Source organism: Eutrigla gurnardus, assembly GCF_963514095.1.
Source record: "Eutrigla gurnardus genome assembly, chromosome: 4".
Taxonomy (NCBI): domain Eukaryota; kingdom Metazoa; phylum Chordata; class Actinopteri; order Perciformes; family Triglidae; genus Eutrigla; species Eutrigla gurnardus.
In genome coordinates, this window is record NC_139918.1 from 29,087,389 (window position 1) to 29,111,455 (window position 24,067).

The 24,067-nt window shown below is 43.4% G+C and overlaps 1 protein-coding gene across 1 annotated transcript; it reads right to left on the reverse strand.

Moving 5' to 3' along the window:
* Nucleotides 1-22,049: 22,049 nt before the first annotated feature.
* On the reverse strand, nucleotides 22,050-24,046 carry tmem53 (transmembrane protein 53). The gene is made up of 3 exons (XM_084007714.1): nucleotides 23,822-24,046; nucleotides 23,527-23,630; nucleotides 22,050-23,402 (listed from the first exon to the last, which is right to left on the reverse strand). Exons 1-3 carry the CDS (start codon nucleotides 23,892-23,894, stop codon nucleotides 22,701-22,703), a joined length of 879 nt encoding a protein of 292 aa, XP_083863840.1. The 5' UTR covers nucleotides 23,895-24,046; the 3' UTR covers nucleotides 22,050-22,700.
* Between the last annotated feature and the right edge of the window lie 21 nt (nucleotides 24,047-24,067).

Here is a 24,067-nt window from a genome sequence, read left to right on the forward strand (position 1 = left end):
TTAAAGACACATTTTCTTTTAAAAAGTTAAAAAAAAAAATCAGATGTTCTCGCCTGTTTTATTTATTTCTAAAATCAAGTTTTTCTTGATTTGCCTTGTTCTTTATTTTTCAAGAAAACAGAATAATTCACACAGGACTTTCACCCAGGATGCCACTATGTGTGTCCCGTGTAAAAACAAAAGTAAATGATGACTTCACGCTTGTTAAGTAACGTTACATAAGGAAGTCCACTAAGGGAGGTTATTTATTTAAGGCAGCTGCACTGTTTTGTTGTTACGTTACATTGTTACATTGTTATGATATTACGTTGTTACATTACGTGTTACATTACATTGTTACATTATTCCAAAATTACGCTGTTACACTGTGTTACGTTACATTGTTACTTTACATTGTTACTTTACATTCTTACGTTACATTATAACGATATTACGTTGTTATGTTATGTGTTATGTTACATTGTTACATTATTACGATATTACGTTATGTGTTATGTTACATTGTTACACTGTTACACTGTTACATTGTCAAATTATTACGATATTACGCTGTTACGTTATGTGTTATGTTACATTGTTACACTGTTACACTGTTACACTGTTACATTATTACGATATTACGTTGTTACGTTGTTACGTTATGTGTTACGTTACATTGTTACACTGTTACATTGTTAAACTGTTACATTGTTACGTTGTTATGTTGCCATGTTGCATTGTTGCGTTGTCATTATTTAACACAAACCATATTTTTTTGTAAATCTAAGCTCAGATTCAGAACACTAACCGTCAGGATATGAGGCTGTTATGAAACCTATTCATGAAGTGCGTTTTTGGTTCAGAAACGTATCCGGCGATTTGCCGAAAGGTACAATGCCAGTATTTTTTCCGGCTTATTTTGGCGACCCGTGGACACCCTGCACTGCTGTACACGCACACGTGCTAAGATAGTTAGTGCGGACGGACATCTAGAAATCACCTCAACTGAACTGTTCCAAAAAGGAAACGCCGGACTATTTTTAATTCTCTGGGCCCTTTGAACAACACACCTGGCAAAATAAGGAAATTAGAGATGTTAAAGTGAAAAAAAAGGTGCTGATATAACACGTCCATTGTTTCGGAGAGCTTCATCTCCATGATGTCAGTGAGGTGTTGTTCCAGCCTGACCTGTTAACGGTCAGCTCAGTACGAACAAATACACGTCCAACAGCTGACACCTGGACAGCAGGATGCGTTTAGTCACCGTACATCCTGGAACACCCGCTAACGAATCCCACACACACACACACACACACACACACACACACACACACACACACACACACACACACACACACACAGATAGCTGACAGATACTTGTAAATTCAAAGTCAATACAAATATATAACATTCACATAAACATTTTAGATAAACTATTTAAAACTGTCACGAGACAAATGTTTGGCAATGTTTTCAGGAATGGAGATAAAACATTCAAATCATGAACAATGTGATCTTTCCTAATGATTTGGTAGTTTGTGACCCACAATCTCTGGGTGATGTTTTGTGTCCTCACGTTTCTACTGAAGCTGAACAACCTGCTTTGTGTTTTATTCGACGTATTGAAATTGTTATCCAACTCTCAAAACTATAGGAACTTCTAACTTGTTTTATTACCGATGCCTCTAAATGACAAACCATCAGCTATTTTTAAAATCAAGCAACCAGCCCGCCACAGACAGACCCAGAACCAGCAGCAGCCCTCAATCGACAAACAAATGAATAAAATAAAAAATAATGCAACATTAGTCATAAACATAATTCTTTGGAATAAAGAAAACACATTGGTGACCATTCACACCTCCTATGCTAATACCTGAGTACTCCCACCCCCCCTCTTCATCTCCGGACTGATAGCTGCTGTGATACGGGAGAAAAGAGGGGACGTAGAGGGAGGATCTTCGTGTAAAATTCACTTAGCTGCCATATGTTTTTTTTCTCCCCCCCTCCAGGACAAGATTAATTGCGTTATAACTTGTTTCAGGTTGGGGTGGGAGGGTGTGCAGAGAAAAATGGCAGCACCCGCCGGTCCAACCCCGACCCCCCCCCCCCCGACTCCCTCTCCTCTCCCCACCTCGCCATGGCGACCATCTCTTAATACATCCTGAGAAATTGAGGTTAAGAGGGGATATCCAGGGGGTTATCTGGCGTCGCGGCGCTCGGCGTGGGGAGATTGATGGTCTTAAGAGGCCGGGGTGCCGTGGTCATATTCATATGGTAATTCCTCCCCATTGTCCCCACGGAAACCGAGGCTTTCTTTAATCTGGGAGGGAGGGCCTCCTCTCGCTCTCTGCCTGTTGAAACGGAGCCCGGCGTCACTTTATCATCTTCCACAGATGCCGATGATGACGACAACGGGGTTGCCGGTGACGTCTGGACGGATGTATCACGGTAACGTGTTTTGTGTGTGAATCAAAAAGGAGAAGAGGTGGGAGCATTGTTGATGGATAATGTTAGAGGGTGTTCCAGGGGGTGGGGGCGTAATGATGACTCTATACTGGATGTTATTTCAATCCCCCTCCCTCACAGAAAAAAAAAAGATAACTACAATCCATTTGTGACTAAGAAGCATTTAGTGCTGACGATTTCAACTCCGGAAGTCCAATTCTGAGATAGCAATCCTGTGTGATGAAAGGGTGTTACACTTAAATCCATCCATTCAGACGTCTGGGGGGGCCGTATGAATGCATTATTGCTTTTTTACTTCCTGTTTTGATGCTTTCAAAGTGGCATATTTATTCAAAAAGAAATTTGGGGGTGAGAATAAAAGCCTCATCTTTGAAAGCCTTCCACCAAGTCAACCCTACACGCTGTTTTGTCTCCACCAACAGATATATTAACAACACACAGAAGTCTTCAACAATTAGTCATGAAAAAAAGGAAGTTGTAGTCCTCTACAGATGCAGATAATGTGCAGTAAACCTGCCTGCGGTGGATCTATACGCTCACATGGTGAATCTATACATGCGGACCCAGATCTCCCTTAATAAATGGCTTATCTATATACTTGGTGGATCTATATATCTAGTACATGCTGATCGATGGCAGTGAATCTGAGCTCGGTAGATAGACAACAAGATGTCTCCTCTGAGAGTGAGTTGTATGGGCCAAACACACACATGTACACACACACACACACACACACACACACGCACACGTTCAGGAAGTGTTTGAATTTCTATTTTTTCACGCAAGTTTATATCCTTTCTTTTCCCACAAAATGACATATTAGTATCTGTACATGCTGTGAGATATTTAATATATCGTTGAAGGTGAACCACTGACACTAACTCAAACATGAATGTAGCTTTAAAAAGGTGCATAATACGAGAATGGGAAGATTTCCATTGCCTCTCTACGGCTCTCATCATGGTGAAGCACATCTGCTAGTTTGTACAAACTATGGCAAAGCTCCATAGGACAGACAAGCCAGGAAGTCACCTTTTCCATCGGGGCAGATATATATATATATATATATAGTTCCAAGCCGACACAAACCGCAATCTTTGATTAAGTTGGGCTGCAGTGATTTTCTCACCGCTGCTCTGATCAGTCTCTTCAACGACCGCCCATTGACTTCCTGCAGCACGATGCTGCTGCTGTGGGCATTTTTCCTCATATCAACCCTATCAGCACACACACACACACACACACACACACACACACACACACACACACACACACACACACACACACTCGCCAGCACCTCCTCTTCTTAATCAATACCCATATTAATCATCCAAAATATCTGCGTGACAAACCAATTATTAATCTGCACCGTCAAGTCCAATACAGTGATAATGAATTTAGTGGGAATGCTGTGGACTCCATCCGTTCATTAACTGCTGATGGCTGCTGTAATGACTGCTCAATGTCACCAGGATATCCTACTCGCTGCTGATGAAGTGGGGACGAACACACACACACACACACACACACACACACACACACACACACACACACACACACACACACACACACACACACACACACACACACACACACACAGGGAGGCGTGTTTGCACAAAAGAGTTACAGTTACAGGTTCAGACAAACAAGTGGAAACAGATATCTGCTTCTTCCACTAGAGGGTGTCATCTTTCCCTCTCCTCCTCTCGCTCTCCTCTTCCTTAACGTCCTGACACCCCCCCCCCCCCCCCTCCATCTCCTCCCCTCACCCTCCACTCCCCCTCTTCATATTGATGTCTTAGCTCCTCGCTCCAATAAGCATCTAATCAACAGCAGAGGGGATCAGATCAGATCACAGCAGGATGATGGATCTGGGAATCATTTACTGGGACTGGCCCACTCTGCTAAACCTACGGGTACGAATCTTCAGGATGATAGCTTGATGAAATGATGAGCTCTCCGTTCCACACCGCGGGTACACAGCTAAATAAGAAACTTTTGGGATTGGGAATAACAACCCCTCTTTTTGGGCGTCATTTATTGGCAGAATTACACACCAAAAAAAAAAAAGCTCTTCTTAATCTGAAACTTTCATGTCATTATGATAAGATTCCAACTTTTCATGAATTATCATAATGATCTTAGTGATCAATTCTGATTTATAGCTCGGATCTGATATTAATATCAGAGACCTAAGCATGAAGTCCGTTAAATTAACAAAAGAATACATAAAAGAAGGAAGCCAGCCAAATTTGTGAGCAGATAACAAGGAAGAAGAGAGTCACATAAAATGTTTTTGAAAGATTTTGGCTTTTGCCTGCCGGCATGTCATTGTGTCAACTAATATTGGCAAATAGAAATAATGATTAAAAATTCCATTTGCTCAGTTTGAAATGAGGATTACAACCTCTGCTATGACCAAATAAGTAGTCGAGAGTGTGATGAACTGAAATCAAGGAATATACAAAAGTTATTCTTAAGTCTGCACCGAAAATCGTTTAACATTTCACACGTTTCAGCAGCTCGGATTCCCACTGAACGACCTGAAAGGCCTCCGAAGTGTCCCATTGGCGCTCCCGAAATAATGATGAATCACGACACGCGTCTCTGTCTTGGTCATCGTTCAGTGAGCGGCGCTCCTGCCCTCCATGTTGTCTGATGCCAGCTCCCTTCTCCTCTCTCAGACGCCTCGGAAAAATTTGCATACAAATGAACATCTAAACGGGCTCTATGACATAATTGACTTGCAATTAGAAATTTTCTTGAGCTGGTCACTTTGCACTGGATGGAGCGAAAACGAGCAACACACACACCCACACACACACACACACACACACACGCACACACACACACACACACAGAAGGGGAGAAAAATGGCTGCTATTTTGCATATTAATGAGAGTCATTAGCCGTCGCTTGGCAATGGCTGACAAGGGGACTTATTTATGCCCTGGCCCTCGATGCCCGACTGGGGGAAAGTGTCCACTTCAGCGACCAGCGCTAATTGTTTCTGAGCATGTTGTCCGGCCGATCATCATCATCATCATGGGAAATTAGGCGCGCTTCAAAAAGACGACTTGGCTGACGTTGAGGGTGGCCTATTATGATAACTCTGTGTAAGCTTTTAACTTCTGCTGCTCTACATGAGCCAAGCTTTTAACTTGGACCCATTAAGGGCCTTGTATCTTGCTGTTTCACTCCAAGTAACAACTATTGAATTCCGGAAAAAAACAGAGAGATGAGCCAGAACAGCAAGCGACTCACGAAGCAGGCCATTATGCTAATATTTTGATAAATGGAAGAGGAGGGGGAGTTGTATGAGCTGGACGCTCGTGAAAAAGTGTAAAAATTGAATTGGAATTGAAGTCCAAAGATTCAGCATCACATCAGATCGTATTTCTGCAGCAGAAGTCTCTATAAGCCCTCCGTATTAAATATAACGTCACGTGGTTGCTGGATCTTGACAGATGGTATAAGTTTTCTATGCAAACCGACAAAGATTTGTTTTCATCCGTAAGTTTTTTGAACACCGAAGTAAACATGACATATATTTTATGCCATAATGGGTTGTGAGAAATATGTTGTTGTTTTTTTAATTTTATTTAAAGGATACACAGCTGCATACATTTTGGATCAGGAGCTCCAATAATTCATAGCCGTCTGATATTTTAACTGTGTGCGAGACGTCAGGGATAAAAAAAATCTCTCCCCGTAGATTTGTCACTGCCGTTTCAGTGCAGAGGGAGAAAACACGAGGGGTTGGGCCGCATTCCCAAAGGTTTCCTCACTTTTTCAGTTGTGGGACATCTTCAACGTGTATGTATGGATGGTTAGAGTGTAGACCTCCTCTTTGTTAAAAGAAAAGCCTTCTCGTTACTTCATTTGAAAGTTGAGCTCCTGCAATTTGAAGGCCGTTTCGTCCGCTCAGGAGGCCTACCTACCAGCAAGATGTGTGACATCACAACTAGGAGCCAATCATGGTGCAGCACGCAATTCACCGAAAGTTTGAACAGCCAGTGTGTGCCCACGCTGAGGACGGATCGCGTGCAGCGGTTGAACTTTTGAATTCAAACATGGTTATTATAAACTAAATATCAGATATAAATTACAATTCAAAGGAGGATGTTTGTCTTAAAATATGTGTGATGGGGATCTTTAAAGCTCCAGCAGGGTGCACTTTAATCATAGCCACGTAGTGCCAAACGGTTAATTAATCAGTCGGTGAGTCAACTGACCACATCTTTGATGATCAATTCATCTTTTAAATGGTTTGTCAAGATAAAATGACAGCATTTTATCTTTCAAACGTGCAAATGTGCAGCTTGAGTCATAGTGTTGTAAAATATGTGTAAAATATCAGTTCTTTGGCATTTGGGTTGTTGGATTCTTGTTGATTTTGGATTTGGAAGCAACATGAATCCACAACAAAACAATATGAAGACATTCTGGTATCTTTTTGATTATTTTCGAAAGATAATTGACCCGCTGGATTATTCAATAATGAGAATAATCATTACTTACAGGCCTGTCGCTGAGACACACACACACACACACACACACACACACACACACACACACACACACACACACACACACACACACACACACAGACGCTACACAAACTCTCTTAGCTCTTGGCCTAATTATCACAGCTACAGTGTGCATGTGCTCATCTGTGTCTTGTTATTGGTCTTTTCCTCCAGCATGTCGGCCGGCTCATGGGCTTCTTTACTGAAAGGTCTCTCTCTTCCTCGTCCTCCGGCTCTCCCAGCTGGAGTGCCAGGCAAGCGGCTCTGCAGCGATCTGGAGATGAGGAGTGTGACAACAAAGAGGTGGAGGACAAGGAGGTATTAGTGTGTGTGCACACACACACAGCCACACACACGCACACACACAGCAGCGTGCGGTAGTTATGGCCTCGACAGCTTTAGCACCCCCATATTGTAAACAGGGGGGTGGTGACCGCCTCCCTGTGCTTGTTAACATCATCTCCGTCATTCAGCAGACGCGGCACTGTCAGCACCTCGCTGTGCCCCGGCACAATCAACATTAACCATGACACACACACACACACACACACACCGACTGTGTGCATTCATCCAAAACTTTACACGTACACGTTCACGTATCCTGCAATAAATTTACACACAAATATGCAAACACTCACTTGGATTTATACACAAATATAGATACTGTATAGAGTATGCATGCATAGGCACACACATTTAACCTCTGCGTACTGCACAAGCACACACACACACACACACACACACACACACACACACACACACACACACACACACACACAATCACACACACCAGCATGCACGCACACACACTTCTGCACATCCTGGCAGCGCCCCATGCAATCAGCATTATCCATGTGAGCTCCTTAATGGGCAACTCGTAAAACAGACAACAGCTCTGCTACCGAGACCATCCACAGGGGAGACAAACTACCTGTGCTGACACACACACACACACACACACGCACACACACACACACACACACACGCACACACACACACGCACACGCACGCACACACAAACACGCTGAGGATATACAGGAACGTACGCACAGCATCATCCATGGAAACACAGCTTGCACATGAACAAGTATGATATTGATATCTAGTTCACTCGCCTTCTTTTATGTTTTCTTCCCGCCTGAGTTCAGATGAAGAAGCATCTCAGCGACGTGTTTCTCCGCTGCAGGTTAATGTGACATTTTTCGGATCAATGATACTGACTGGTAACTGAGTTGTGACTGTTTTTGTAATAAATGATAAAAAAACATAATCCCAATAATCCACACCAACAAAGCTTTGCATCTTCCATATTTAACATAGAAAGAGAAAAACAAGACACTGGTTTAAGAAAAAATCTGGTTGGTAAAGTTTAGAAGAATCTTCATGGATTGGGTTAAAATGATGACGTAATAATGTAACATAACATATTGTAACAACGTACCGCAACAACATAACACAACAACGTATCGCAACAACGTACCGTAACAACGTACCGCAACAACGTACCGCAACAACATACCGCAACAACATACCGCAACAACGTAACGCAACAACGTAACGCAACAACGTAACGCAACAACGTAGTGAAACAGCCTAACGCAAAAACGTACCGCAACAACATAACACAACAACGTATCGCAACAACGTACCGTAACAACGTACCGCAACAACGTACCGCAACAACATACCGCAACAACGTAACGCAACAACGTAACGCAACAACGTAGTGAAACAGCCTAACGCAACAACGTAACGCAACAACGTAACGCAACAACGTACCGCAACAATGTACCGCAACAAAGTACTGCAATAACGTAACGCAATAACGTAACGCAACAACGTAACGCAATGATGTGACGCAACACAAAACACAACAACGTAACGCAGTAACGTAACGCAGTAACGCAACAACGTAACGCAAAAACGTAACGCAACAACGTAATGTAACAACATAACGCAACAACATAAGACAACGTAAAGCAATGATGTGACGCAACAACGTAGCGCAACAACGTAACGCAACAGCGTAACGCAACAGCGTAACGCAACAACGTAACGCAACAACGTAACGCAACAACGTAACGCAACAAAGTGATGTAACAAACGTCGCTTGCTCTGCCCAAATGCAAAAAGTTGATCGAATCATTTCCGTGCAGATTTGATTGGAAAATGACGGCAAATGGAGAAATAATAAGTTCACTGTCAATGAAGTTCCCCAGCATTGCAGCTCCTACAGTGTCTTACAGGACACTTCACAATGTGACGTGACTTTCACATCAACCTGCCATCCAACACAGTGATGCACAGGCTCAGTGGAGTTGAAGATGCTATCAGGTAAAGCACTTGGTGTGTGTGTGTGTGTGTGTGTGTGTGTGTGGTCACTGGGACATAAAAAGGGATCACGCCACCCATGTCAGATATGCTGCCCTTTCTGCTAACGGCTCCAGAGGCCACCGAGGCTAACTGCCGTCGCTGCCCCCACCCATGTCGTCCACCCATGCACCCACACGCCCAGACAGCCTCTACCCTCGTCTCACGTGCACACTCACACACTCAGGCACGCGCCGGGCCGCGGTCATCCTGTACGTCTGCAGCCAGCTAGCGGCGACGTTCCCGCCACAACTGCCAGTGCGTTTGACCTTTCCTGTCCGGGCCTAATCGGATTGTGTCCCTCTTTATGAAATCAGACGCTAAAGGTCAGCAGGCTGTTTAACATGGGGGTGGAGGCCCAGAGCCATGGAATTTGCCTTGGCAGTAAATTACCTTTATTATGTTTGGTCCGTGTGATTCTGTACCCTCCCGAAGGCCGAGGGGGTTCTGGACGTGGTGATACATGGAGATGGGCTGCGAGGACGGAGGCTTTTCCTCTAAGAAAGTCTTCACAGTGTGAATTAGAATTGGGTGTTATGATGTTATACAAACAGTGCACCTGCAACCCGGTGAGCTTTCTTTCACCTCTTGCGTTGTGTTGCATGTCCCGTCATTCTCTCCCTTGCCTCCGTCTAGAATATATATATATATACACAACAGATCAATCATAAGCATCTTTTTATTTCAAGAACAACTGATGGAGGCGAAAACCTGCAGGGACGACATTTATTAGGTGCGAAGAGAACAAAAGAATGATGGTTTGAGCCATTTCTGTTTGTTTGGTCTTCCAGGTGAAAGATGATGAAAAAGGTAAATAAATACTTCTATTATTTCTTTTGTCCATGTATGTTTATTACACATTTTAACCAGGAACACTTTTAACGGGGATTAGAAGTTGTAACTAATGGCTTTGTTCATTTTAATGGTTAATTAATAATTTATTAAGGCTTTATAGATCAGCACTAAGACATTTGTAGGAACAAATTTGGGGTTGCCAGGTTGGAAAAATCACTTTATGTCTTACATCAGCCCAGGGGCCGTTTGGGCATTCAGGGAAGGATGTTAATTGTTGATAAATGGTTGTTTACTTTCTAGGTTAATGATGTGATGTTAAAAATATCATTAGTTGTTAGTAATTATTATTACATTGAGTAGAAACAATAAACGACTGTCACATTTATTGACTAGTGTTGGAAAAACAGTTAAATATTTATGTTAAAAGTGGAATATAAGTACTGTACTTAAATACAATGTTAGAGTACTTGTCAGATTATTAAAACAAAATATAATTAACGAATACATGATGATGGTTTATTATAGAATATTATAGCTCCACCTTCACCAGCTGCAACATTAATGCATCAATAATTATAATACAATAAAATGATATATATTATTCTGCATGAAACTCAATCTGGACTGTTTGGATCATATTTCATCATCGCACATCCCACTGTGCTTTCTTAAGACAATGCCTTTAATAATAAGTGATCTATAATGACTAAAGTAAATTATTGACTATTAATGTATGTATAAGTAACAACTTATAAATCATTAGAAACTAGTTAGAAAAATAAATAAATTGTTGTTTATCTCCGTTTTTTTAAATTTTGGTCCCAACTTTTTAACAACAAACTGCATCCGACGTTAACGGTATAATACTCTGGGTAACCCATACAGATGTTAAATCCATGCAGCGGAGACAGAGACACGTTCACGTTGACATGTGGGTTTGTAAGACAGAGACACAGAGACGGATCAAGAGACACGCGATGAAGATGAAGACGGACAGAAATGACCTGAGATGAAGAAAACACATCATCGTGGATGCTGGACGCTGTCTGTTTCAGGGGTGGGAGATGATCTCTTTCTCTCTCTCACACACACACACACACACACACACACACACACACACACACACACGGATATGCTGTCCATTTGAGGAATGTTCCCGTCAGGCAGGAAGTCCTCGCCTGGTTGTCATGTAACCCTTTTGATCCATCACACAAGCCACTTCCTGATCCCTCACCCCTTCATACCGACTGATCATCACTCACATGACACGCTCCCTGCATCACATTGGCCGTGTGTGTGTGTGTGTGTGTTACTGAATACATGTTTGTGTCACTATCCGACAGACAGACCGCCGTATCCAGCTTGACATCGGCCTCGCTTCAGGCCACGACTGAACGATGATCGAGTTGAAACTGATATGTGCGGACAACAAAGAGGAAACGTCTAGGAGGCCTTTTTTTTACGCACCGTAAGCATCATCAAACGCGGCAGATGGCGGCGGACGTTACCGAAGACGACAGTTCTCCCCGAAAATCATTACAATTCAATCGCTCATTTAATTGTGGCTGTAAAAGTAACATCCTACTTTATGCATTGTGGCAATATATAACAGGTACCATTTTTATCTTATATGTCATTCAAAAGTCACCTCCAAACTTCATCCACCCTTCATAACGTCGGAGATAAAACAGGGAGTTCTGAGAAAAGAAGGAAAGACAGAAAGGAAGAAGGGAGCGAGTCGGGGGATTCTAATAGAATCTTAACTCATCTCTCACTAAAAGCCTCCTCCAGAAACAATTACAGATAAAAAATGAACATTGCCTATTTCAAACAGAACAGGCGCACATTCATAACCCCCCTAAACCAATTGTAAAAATGTCTCCTGCTCTGGATGAGCTGCAAATGTTTTCAGACTAATACCATCTCGCTCATCAATCGGCCGCTAATGACTGCGAGGTTTCGGAGTGTGAGGGAAGGGTCGGTGGCACATTACTTTGTCTGGGGAACGTCGTCTGCAAAACTCTGGGGAGCGATGCTCTGCAGGAAAGGTGAAGCCCCACACGGTTTCTACGCATGTGATTCCCATGATCCGGGACTCCTTCATCAATATCGACTAACCTTCCGTCCGAGCTTGTGAACCGAGAGCCAAGATTAGCGTTTGTGATGTAATCGAGGGGCGGAGACGATCTAGGATCGATTGCGGGAGGACTTTGTGAACTTTCAGGCTGTTTTCTAGCAACTTTTTCTGTGTGAAAGGGAGAACATGTAATCAACGATCTAATGAAGGCACTTAAAAGAATAACGCTAGCTTTGTTCAGAGAGCAGGTGTAGCTGGAGGACCAGCAGATCCTATATTGCTGCTCTTTGAGTCGAATAGATAACCTTCGAATGAAGAACAGCAACTTGGAATAAACAAAAAGGTTATTACAGAGACTTTTTGGGGCCTTTTTCACACCAACCGTCAAAACTTTTCAATTTGATCCACACCAAAATGACAGGAAACCTGCCCTGGATCAAGGTCTGGACCAAATATCCAAACCTTGGTCCAACAGAAAGGAGTGGTCACGGCACGGAGGCAACTGATTCAACTAATTAACTCATCGTGGTCTTCAATCAAGACCTTGATCAGGTGAATCAGGTGAGGTGGTGCTGGGACTTTTCGGATATGATTGGACAACTCAGGTAGTGAGCTGATGGGCCAGATGAAACACTGTTTGGATCTCTGCGTGTTTGCGATTACACCCTATCGCCTCTAGGTGCCGCCATCAAGAACTAAACGGAGATCCGAGGTTGTAACTTCAGACCTTTACGGACGTTTCCAATCATTCCGGCTGGTTAGGCCTCTCCTCAGGTGTGAGTTTAAGTAAGCAAAGCTGGGATTTGTGACGGGTTATCAAACTCCACAAATAAAGATGATTCTTTTACTCCCCAAAAGAACAACGAAACAAATAAGGGCGATGCAGCTGGAGCAGGAACGGAAGCTGAGGCTGAGGAAGTTTGGCAAAACACGACAAAACACTCATTATGCCAAGTCATAAAACTATTATACTCAAAGTTGCATTAGAAACCCCCCCCCCCCCCCCCCACCAAACTCATTTACACATTAAACGCTCTACACTTGTTAAGCTCAGACTCTGTTATCATTACAAACTCCACCACTTAAGGCCACAACATAAATACAAGGCTGCGGCCGGCTGTACAGTAAAAACACTTGAGAGTGCACATGCCTTCCATCAAAAATTAACTTGAGTCGCTTCGATAATTATACGATGGTGTAAAATATTTAACAGACAGTGGAGAGAGAGAGAGAGAGAGAGAGAGCTGTTTAGAGCAGCAAGAATGAACATCAACTTCATCCAGAACAATAACAATTACAAACTGCTGGTTTCTCTCTCTCTCTCTCTACTCTCTGCACCTTTCTATTTGCATCCCTCTCTGCAGTGGAGGGAGGGAGGGGGGAGGAAGGGAGGGAGGGCGGGGGGAGGAGATGATTTAAGGTAATGAGAGGAGTAAAACATCATTAGTGCAAATTAACTTTTGTCAGCTGAGGTGATCTTGGTGGGGGCACCTCTGTCACCGGCGGCAGCTCAGATAATGGCAATTTATGCATTAACGTGTGTTACAGTGTGTGTGTGTGTTTTTCATTTGGTGTGTGTGTGTGTGTGTGTGTGTGTGAGACGATGACCACCGAGGACGCTTTCAGTCTTAAAGGGCAAGTCCAATCTTTTTAATTTTTTTTTTTATATAAAGGCCTTTCTCATACAGACACCCCAGGTGTTTTCATGCCGGCTAATCTGAATAGTTGGCAAAGGTGAGAAGACATCTTCATAAACCAAACAGAGAACTTAGCGGGGAAGAGAAAGGTGGCGTTTATGTGGAAATGGGACCCATTCTGAAGCACATGATACAGTTTTGGGGTGGAATTGTGCAGCATATTTCTGCCTTTGTGGTACTTTCTGTTCTCACTCGTGCATTTCTAAGTCGTCCGAAGCGTTACAGGTGCATGTTGTTCTGTTTGTCGCCTCTCTCTCGCTCCGAGTCTCTCGCCCCTCCTCTCTTCCTCTCCAGCTCTGGCAGCAGAGCGAGGCATGGTCATGTTTAATGCATGTGGTTTGTGTTGCACTCAGCGCCGGAGAATGGGCTCCAGTCCATTAATTAGTAACAAACGGTCGTTGGAAACAAGACAGGCCCAGCTCAGGTCAACCAGCTCCAAGGTCTGGAGTGATGTGGACACTGATGTCTACCCTGGGTCATCTACAGTCTGCAGCCGGGCTCCGACCGCCTCCTAACCGAGTCGCAGTGGGTGGCTCAGAAAGAAACGGGCATAAAGAATGCAAAAGGTTCAGTTCAATTACCTTGATAGTATTTATAGGTGGCGGAGTCCGCCATTAGCACTCTGGATTCAGATCTCCTGCCTGAGAACAAGAGATTCACTGTTTAATGCTAAGTGTTAAAGTCATCTTAGAAGCTAACTAGCATTGGTAGCATGGTAGCGACCTGTCAATCACAAGATAGCCCCGCCCTATATCATCCCCTGCTTCCTGGTCTATTTGACTCTAAATGGACCATAATGTACGAAATGAACAACATGTTGGATTGAAGAAGACTTGAAACTAGAGATTGAGACCATAAACTCATGTTTACAATGGTTGCAACAGTTTAGTCGGCCTTTTTTTGAGAAGTTAGCGTTATTTTACCTGCTAATGTTAGAAATATGATCAGCTGACTTACTGGCTTTACTGTGAGCTACTGAAAATGTTTCCTGTATTTTCAGGACTATGTGCAAAAGGATATCAGTTAATTAACCAGTTGGAATAAATTATTTGTAATTATCACCACAGGACCAAAGCACAGAGAGAGAGAGAGAGAGAATCTTGTATGTTAATCAAGCCATGATGAATTGTCCGTGTTCATACAAACACGGCCTCTTCATGAGTCCCCTGTGCATTCCACACACACACACACACACACACACACACACACACACACACACACACACACACACACACACACACACACACACACACACACACACACTCACACACACACACACACACACACACACACACTGCACAACAGAGTGGGCGGAGAGGAGAGAATTAATTCTATGAAGTGAGTTGGCAAGGAGACACTGTATGTAGATAAGTGGTGTGTGTGTGTGTGTGTGTGTGTGTGTGTGTGTAGCATGGGATTAACTGACCAACATAGTGTGCGTATGTGAGGCCGTGCGTGTGCAAAATGCCAAGCAGAGGTGTGGATGCCCGACATCCTCGGCGTGGTGCGCCCCCGTCTTAATCTGCTTAGTTAGCGGCCGGCGGTCTTTAGCTAACGGATTATCAGCCAGATTTGAGTAATAGACTCCTCATTTAGCTTTAATGCGTTTTGCATAGAGAGCAACCTCCCGTCATCACTCTTCAAGATGAATCGGCTTCCCAGCTACAAGATAAAGGAAAAAAAAAAAAAAAACTTCTAAAGATATTAGTCGGCCAGCAACTGCATAAATCATAACATTTTGCTAATGGAGGCAAAGTGAAACAACTAACGCAGCCTTTGTGGTGTACGCACTACACAATGCACACACAGAGATACACACACACACACACACACACACACACACACAGATACACGTACGCAGATGAATACTTTTTAAATCAACTCTCCATTACGTAGCTGATCTTAATCCTAATCACGCATTTTTAAAGTGAGCAGCCGATTGAAAGGGCATTATCAGCGACTACCACGACCATTGTAATGGTTCAAACTGCGTACAACACAACTACATGGTTACGTTTAGGTTGGGGTAAAAATAAACATGTTGGTTTCGTAATTTAAGTACCGACGCTAGTTAAGTATGTAAGCGACGTAACAAAAGTACAATCTCCCGCATGAAAGTCCTGTGTTTGTTTTTGTATCATATCACAATATCATACGTGTAATTCAGCGGTGATTCATGGTACAATTCGAACGGGATTAAAACAAATTATTTGTCTCTCGTTGACGTATTTTTTTCCGAAATAGTGCCATGGGGGACACCAGGAGGGGCGGGACCTAGCCTCTCTAGCCTACGTCACATCACCTGACTTCCTCCTTGGCTGCAGTCCTGACCACTAGAGGGTGGGTGTTAGATAACGAACACACACACGCACGCACACACACACACACACACACACACACACACACACACACACACACACACACACACACACACACACACACACAGTGGGATATCCTGTGAATTACACATAGTCTTGACGTAAAGGTTGCCTGGATTTACATACGTGTCTGTCCACAGAAGCTGCAGGAGACCTACAGCTTTCCCTTTTGTTTTACCGGTCATTTATCATGTGACCTTCATTACATTATCTCATCAACCTCAGTGTTTTACCAGGGAAAACCCCTGTTTGTGTCGCTTCGATACATCTTCGTGAATAAAGGTGTTGGACCCATTATATGAAACACGTCCCACCCACTTTTTAAAATCATTACTTTGGACCCCCCAACTTTTTAATTCCTTTAACAGAAATTGCAACAGAATACATGAATACAGGTACTAATTACATATTGTATTAATTCCTGTCAGTTCAATTAAAAACGGCAATGAATTGACAATAACGCTGATTTGTTGTAAATTGTGAATAATAAAAAAAGCATGTATTCTCATCTTGAATTTGGACCATCAAACTGTATAATCCTGTTAAAATCACCTGAATGGAGACGTAAGTCTCCTGCAGTGTTTTACATTGAGACGTCGTTAGATTCTTCCTCCACACCAACCTGTGTGTTTGTTTAATGCAACCAAGTAAAAGATGCATCTAAAAAACAACCACCACCCTGCAGGCCGCAAAATCAAGTCACACACACACACACACACACACACACACACACACACACACACACACACACACACACACACACACAGATATATTCACCCACAAACAAACACAGACAAAGCAGCCTACCACTGCCATCACACACACGACTTGGCCTGTCTGTGTGACACACACAGTTTGTTTGGTAGTTTTAATTTGACAGGGCTCTGAATAGAGCTTCTGAAACACACACACACACACACACACACACACACACACACACACACTTCCTCAGACGCACACACGCACACACACACACCTTTAATTTGACAGCGCTCTAACAAGAGCCTGCTGCTTGTCAAATGTTCTCCAGTGGCAGCAGGGATCCGCAGAGCCGAGGGGGTTCTGTTCAAGGACATCTGTGAAACACACACACGCGCACACACATGCGCACGCACACACACACACACACATACACGCGCACACACACACACACACACTCGCTTTGAATAGTCTGAGCGAGGCAGCCTGCTGCACCACACGATGGGAGAGAGGCTGCACTCACGCTGAGGGGTTTCTACACTGCTGTTCCTCTCACTCTCCATCTTCCTCTCCCTCCATCTCTTCCCCCCCTTTATCTCACGATGCATCGCTTTCCTTTTTCTTTTTTTTTTTTGCCTCTTTTGGTCTTAAGTAGAGGGCTGAGGGGCTGAGATAGACCGGGGAGATTTTGATGACGACTCCCCTGTCTGGTCCAACAAGCTGATTCCCTTCTCTCTCACTCTCTCTCTCTCTCTCTCTCTCACACACACACACACACACACACACACACACACACACACACACACACACACACACACACACACACACACACACACACACACACACACACACACACACACACACACACACACACACACACACACACACACACACACACACACTTTCTTCTCTCTTTATTCTTCAATCCAAAACACCAGGAGACCTTTTAAAGTTACTCAAAGGCGGATCAGGACTTTGGTCCTGATCCTGGATTTCATCACATTGAAGGTGTGTGTTTTCAGCACATTTGTTCCTCTTTGTGTGTGTGTGTGTGTGTGTGTGTGTGTGTGTGTGTGTGTGGGAGCTCCCATGCTGTCTCGGACTCGGCTTCCACGAGACACTTTGCTCATTAGAGGGAAGAAGAGGGTGACTGGAGTGACTTCTCCTCGGCTCCCCGCTCAACTTGATCACAAGGCCGGCCCCATGGAGCCGGAGAGAAAGTCGAGGTTTCCACAGCGTTAGCGTGTGTGTGTGTGTGTCGCCTGGAAAATACAGTGTGACACACCTGGGTATGTGTGTATGAAGAGATAAGAATGGGAGGATTATAAAAATTACAAGAAGGGAAAGTGAATATCCATCTATCTAAGATATTAATACAAATCAGAGCATGAAAAACCCTTAAATTAAACATTCTCGTAACTACTTTCTTGTAGCAGGACGGCAGAAGAGAGCCTAAAAGGGAAATAAAAAAACAAACATTGGCCTTAGAATCACTGTATGTAAAATCCAAATGTCAAACCTTATACAGAATCACTTGCAACCACCGGAGAAAGAGATTTGCCATTCGATCCTATCTGTTTCCGTGTGCGCCTGTCAGATAAAATAGTGCACTTCGGCATGCACTGATCTAGAAAGGGGGGTTTCACAGGGAAGCGTCCAAAATGTCAACATGTACATAAATACTTTCTTTCTTTTTCTTCTTTCCCCTCCGATTCGGAGTGACATTAAACCGAGGGGGAATAAACAAATCTGTATATTTCGGGGGCTTTGCGTGATAACCAGCAACCCAAAGTGCAGAAGGGAAACATCGGCACGTCGTTTTTTTTAATCGTGGATTTCCCGATAAAACTGGCACTGATGCTCAAGATACTCGGCGGGGTCTTGCGATGATGAAAAGCCGAGCCGGATTATTTGAATCCTGTAAATCACGGCTAAAAGTCAATGTGTAAAGCCAAGGTCTATGAAACTATCAGCGTGGAATAGAGAACATAGACGATATGTTACCGCATTGCCAAGTGCCACCACTTAATACCATTAATCTTGCCCCCCCCCATCTCTCTCACTCCATCTCTGCGTTGGAGTGCTTGGCGTCCTCTAAAAGTATGGATCTTGACCGCAGCCATTTTCCGTGGAAGAGGGAAAGGCTAAAGAGAAAGCGCTGACCCCTCTTCGCTGCAATTTTCCCCTCATCAACTTGTGAGACTTCATTAACTTCCATGGGGTAATTTCTTCTCTCAGCGCCTTTCTGAGAGGGAGGAGGGGGAGGAGGGGGGAGGAGGGAGGGAGGGTTTCCTTCCCATCCATTTCCAGCTATTCTCTTTTCTTGCCATTATCTCCCATCTTTAACCCGAGGAGCCTCGTTCTCTCTTTACTTTGTTTTAATGTCATGAAGATTACAAGGGAAGGGAAGATAGAGGCGAGATACGTTGCTACACAAATAACCTCAACATTTTTGGTCGTGAAAATGTTATTTTATTTACATTTTCTCCAATTCACAGCAGTGCAAACACAGACGAAACCCCCTGGAAGGCAACGGTCCACAGCCTCCCCCCCCCTCAGGAGCCCAGGATGAAACACCCAGGCCCGAACCCTGATCCCAGATGATCACTCGAGGCCTCATTGAGATGTTGCATGATGGGAACTGTGAGTCAATGCTGCCCTCTTCAGGAATATGAATGTCACTGCATGGATGAAATGCAGAGAAACAATGTACCAACCTCTTGTGTTCATGAAGTTGATTTTAATGTAATGTTCTCACCTGAAACTAAGACCTGGACCTGATTATTCACATAATTTGGGCCATTTCTTATAGATAGAAAAAAGAAAGAAATTGATTATTGCCAGGTTGTAATAAAAAATACTATTGTACAGTTACTTTTTTCTTTCCTTGCTAAATTGTTTTTTTTAAATTTTATTTTCATTCTAAATTAATGAACATTCTTCATGTTATATTTATCCAAAAATAAATCCATATGTCTTGTAGCCTGTATGGCTTTCTTCTCTCTGTGCTGGTGGTCGACTCGTTTTCATCCGTTGCCCAGAAGTACTTTTACAATCAGCATATAGATGTTTGAAAGGCCTTTAAAAAATGGCTATGGTGAAAATTTGTTCAAAAACGGTTTTATATTTAAAGATTTTTCATTTGTCCATAAAGACATCGATTAAACGTTTGACACTTAGAACATATTTCACTGATATTTGCAATAATGGATTTCAAGTGAGAAATTAGGGCTCTAAACGGGATATATGCTCTCATCGACTGTGAGCATAATGATATTTAACAAGTGTTTAAAAAAGGACTATTTGAAGACATTGAATAAACGCTTCGGCCTTATTTCACCAGAACTTTCATTACCGGCTTCCAATTGAGAAATTGGATAAACAATAAAGCATTTTAACTTACAGTTTATTATGTATTTATCGATAGTAATGCAGTTGTATTGTGTATTAACGTGCAAACCATATTTTAAAATCTGTTTTCTTGTCTTTTCAACAGAATACTTTACGTAATATGATCATTCTGATAAATTAAACTTGAAAATTAGCTTCACTGTTAGATTAAAATGCAGTTGACATAATAATCTAATAAAATATTGTACATATGAAATGCCTTTTTTTTTTTATTTTCTTGTTAAATTTAAAACTCAAAGGATCTGTAATTTAGTTCCATTCAAATAGGCAGCAATTTCTATATTTGATCCTGACCCATAATTAGGACATTAGAATTGAGAGCACTACTCAAGAAGTCTTCCTCCTTATGAAGACCGACTTTCTGTGGAATTTTTAAAGCAACTTTTTACTTATTATCTGGATACGTATGTAAATGGGATTTATTTCAATTACAAAATGAGAAATGTGGGCCTTTGTGTAACACGTGGGTTCAGTGAACGATGGACTTCCTATACGTCACTGAACAGAAGCTGGGGACCACCAGCAGGATCAGAGCAGCCGGATCCAGCTGGTGGTCTCATGCTCACTCCAGTAAGCGATGTTCATCCGTCTGTGGCGATATGTAAACCTTCTCCTCTTTCTACCTCCGAGCGGCTCTACGTGAGACATGAAGTGCCGCGGCCGGGCAATAGCACGCAGACAAAATGCCAAAGGAGTCGCTCTTCCAAATGTCAAACCTGACATGTCGGGCAGACATTCGATAACCGTGCCTGCTGGACCGATCCGGAGCCACGCTCTTCAAACAGTTCCTAATGTCTCATGATGAGAGTGGGGGGGGGGGGGGGGGTTATCTGCCTCTGGGTGTGAGGTGCAGGTCAAACACGACCTCCAGCGAGGCTTTCTGGTCATCAGCAAAAAGGAACAAAGTCAAAAGATCAACTCCAGTTCAAACAGAACAGCTTTCACGAGCAATAAAAAGAAACTCGGCCTCATTTTAAGGTGTTTTTACACAGAGATCCCACCATAATCACAGAAGGAAGACCCCTTTGATATAATGTGATCGCACTATTTATACTGAACTTAGGTTGTGTCTCCTTTTACACAAGCCCGCTGGCTTTGTGGAACCAGAGACGCAACACGAAGGCGTCGACGAAGTGTGCGAGTTTGTGAGTCTTTTGCTCATCGTGCAGATTTATCGCGCATCATATACAACATGTTGATGCAAACAATGGGGGCATCGCGTGACTAGCTTTATCTTTGGATCAATTATTCTATTTATGGACATTAGGCTACCAACAAAAGAACAAAATGTGTAGTTTTAATACTACTGTTTATAACAGACACTGAATGGAATAAATAACGAGAAGAAGAAAATGTTTCCTGTTCACATCACTGTTGAATATGAAGACAGAAATGAAAAGGAATGTTAATAACAGAAGACAGATTGCTCAGAAGCTGTATGTTGATTTTAGGAATTTGCCATCACAATGTACACGTCATTTACAAAAAGATTGCAACAGGAGTCCCCGTCAGAAGTTAATGCTTTGTGGGCGATTTTACAAGGAAAACACTGAAAGCGAAACCCCAAAAAATGTATGAGGCAAATCCAAACTATTTGTAATCATCAAACATACAAAAAACAGGCCAACAAAACTTTTCTATGAGCATTTTGATTTATTGAAGGCACGTCAGTTAGAAATAACAATAGCTCTGCTGGACGTATACATTCATTGTCAATTACCTTTAACTTGACTTAAACCAATCTAATTCACATATTAGAAAAAAACGGAGTGCTGCGTAAAGTCGTAAAATCATGTTGAGACTGTCTTTTTATTCATACTCGTTAAAGTGTTAAATTTGCCTTCATTGTGAGTGTCCTCGCGATTTAATTTAAACAGCTAATTGTGGGACTACAACAATAAATACATTGTACATTTTATAAATAGAAGATACAAATTATTATCCGATAACTAGCCTCGGGTTTAGAGTCACTACTACTAATTTACAGTGCATACACGTTTTCACTCAGTGTATAGCATTTATTTTTTAACATATATGACTATTGCAAACACATTGGAGTAGGCAGGGTGTGAATTAGTGTGTTTCACACAGTCGGGTTTTTCCAGACATGGATTAGTTTCTAGTCTGGAAACCTCCCACTATGTGCACTGGTGACGTGAAAAAACATCACCGTTGATCTTGAAGTAGCTCAAATTCCAGCTGTCTTCTTTTCTAACCGATTTGACAGACGGAGAACAACTAAAGTCGTCCCGGGTTTCTTCACAGGACTAGCAAAACCATATGAGCGTCCCGAGTTTCACTGATCGTGAACTCTCCGTCTGTTCTTCATCTCGGTGCCATCCGAGTCCTTCATGCAAGCAACCAGGAACTCGCGGCACTTGCCAGCGTACTGCTCGGGAAAATCACGAAAATGACCGACGTGAGGGCTGGAGACGAAATCAAAAACGTCCACGGGGACGCCTTTTTGCCTCAGGGTCTCCACGAAGAGCTGGATGTCCCCGTGCCTGATCACCTGGTCGGCTCTGGAGTACAGGTGGAGGTGAGGCCAGGCGGGCGGCCTGTCCTGCACCGCGTCGTAGTGATTCTTGTGGATGTACTTGGTCAGAGGGTAGAGCACGATACGCAGCAGGAAAACAGTCACTGCGAAAAGGGCGAGGAGGACGTACCGTAGAACGGGAGATATTTTGGGCCCCAGGGTGGCCCTCAGTGCACGCAGGGCCCCGCGGACATTGGCGCTGCCCGGGGCGCTGTCCACCAGGGCCCCGACCACACACAAGGAGCTGAACTGTTTATCAGTGTGCAACAACTCTGAGATGTACCGGTACAGCATGAAGCCGCCGTTACTGAACACGTGAAAGAAAATGGGACTGTTCTCCACCTCGTAGTCATAGAGGATCTCCAGCAGCTTGAGGGCGGTGCTGCTCAGCTCCTTGTAGCCGAACGACTCGGAGATGAAGACCGTCTTTAGGGGCGCCGTGTAGCGGATGGTGACACATCCCTAGGAGAGAGGAAAGAAAACATTATTAAAGGTGAATCCACACATAACGTATAGGAGTTGCTGAGGATGTTTTGCTTCTACAATGCTGCTAAATGGAAAAAAACAAATGTCATGCAGGTTTCACCTGTTCGTTGTAGATGGAGCTGTATTTGGAGAGGTGTTTGTCCCTGCAGCCAGCCCAGCCCAGCAGAATCACCACCGGCTCCTTTGTCCCCCGCCAGTGTCGCTCTGAGCACAACGACAAGACGACAAAACCGCCCGTTAACCCGTTAGAAAGACGCTGTAAACGGCCAGCTAAGCTAAACGAAGCTAGCAAGCTAAGCCAACAGCCTAAAGATGAACGTTAGCATGCTAAGCTAACTGAGGCGTTAACTAACGCGCACACACACTAGCTAGTGAGAACGAGAACTGATGCTCACCCGATGTCCCCGCATCCGGAAACACGATGTTGTAGTCTATCTCATCTTCTGCCATTTCTGCACGCGAGAGCATCAACCGTCGTTCTCTGACGTCAGCGTCCGGTTCATTTGGCCGCTTCGGCAAAGAGACACGCTGGAGATCAAACCAACAAACGCCAAGCTTGTAACGAAGGTCGCACGACAGACAGGTCGGTGTGGACTGTCAGAGTCCACGGTTCTTCTTCTTCTTCTTCTTCTTCTTCTTCT

Bases quoted from the DNA above. Each gene is read 5' to 3' on its own strand.
- tmem53 (XM_084007714.1), bottom strand. From the start codon at position 23,894: ATGCTCTCGCGTGCAGAAATGGCAGAAGATGAGATAGACTACAACATC. The intron at 23,631-23,821 runs GTGAGCATCAGT...CGTTGTGCTCAG, and splicing joins TCCGGATGCGGGGACATCGG to AGCGACACTGGCGGGGGACA. The intron at 23,403-23,526 runs GTGAAACCTGCA...CCTCTCTCCTAG, and splicing joins GCTCCATCTACAACGAACAG to GGATGTGTCACCATCCGCTA.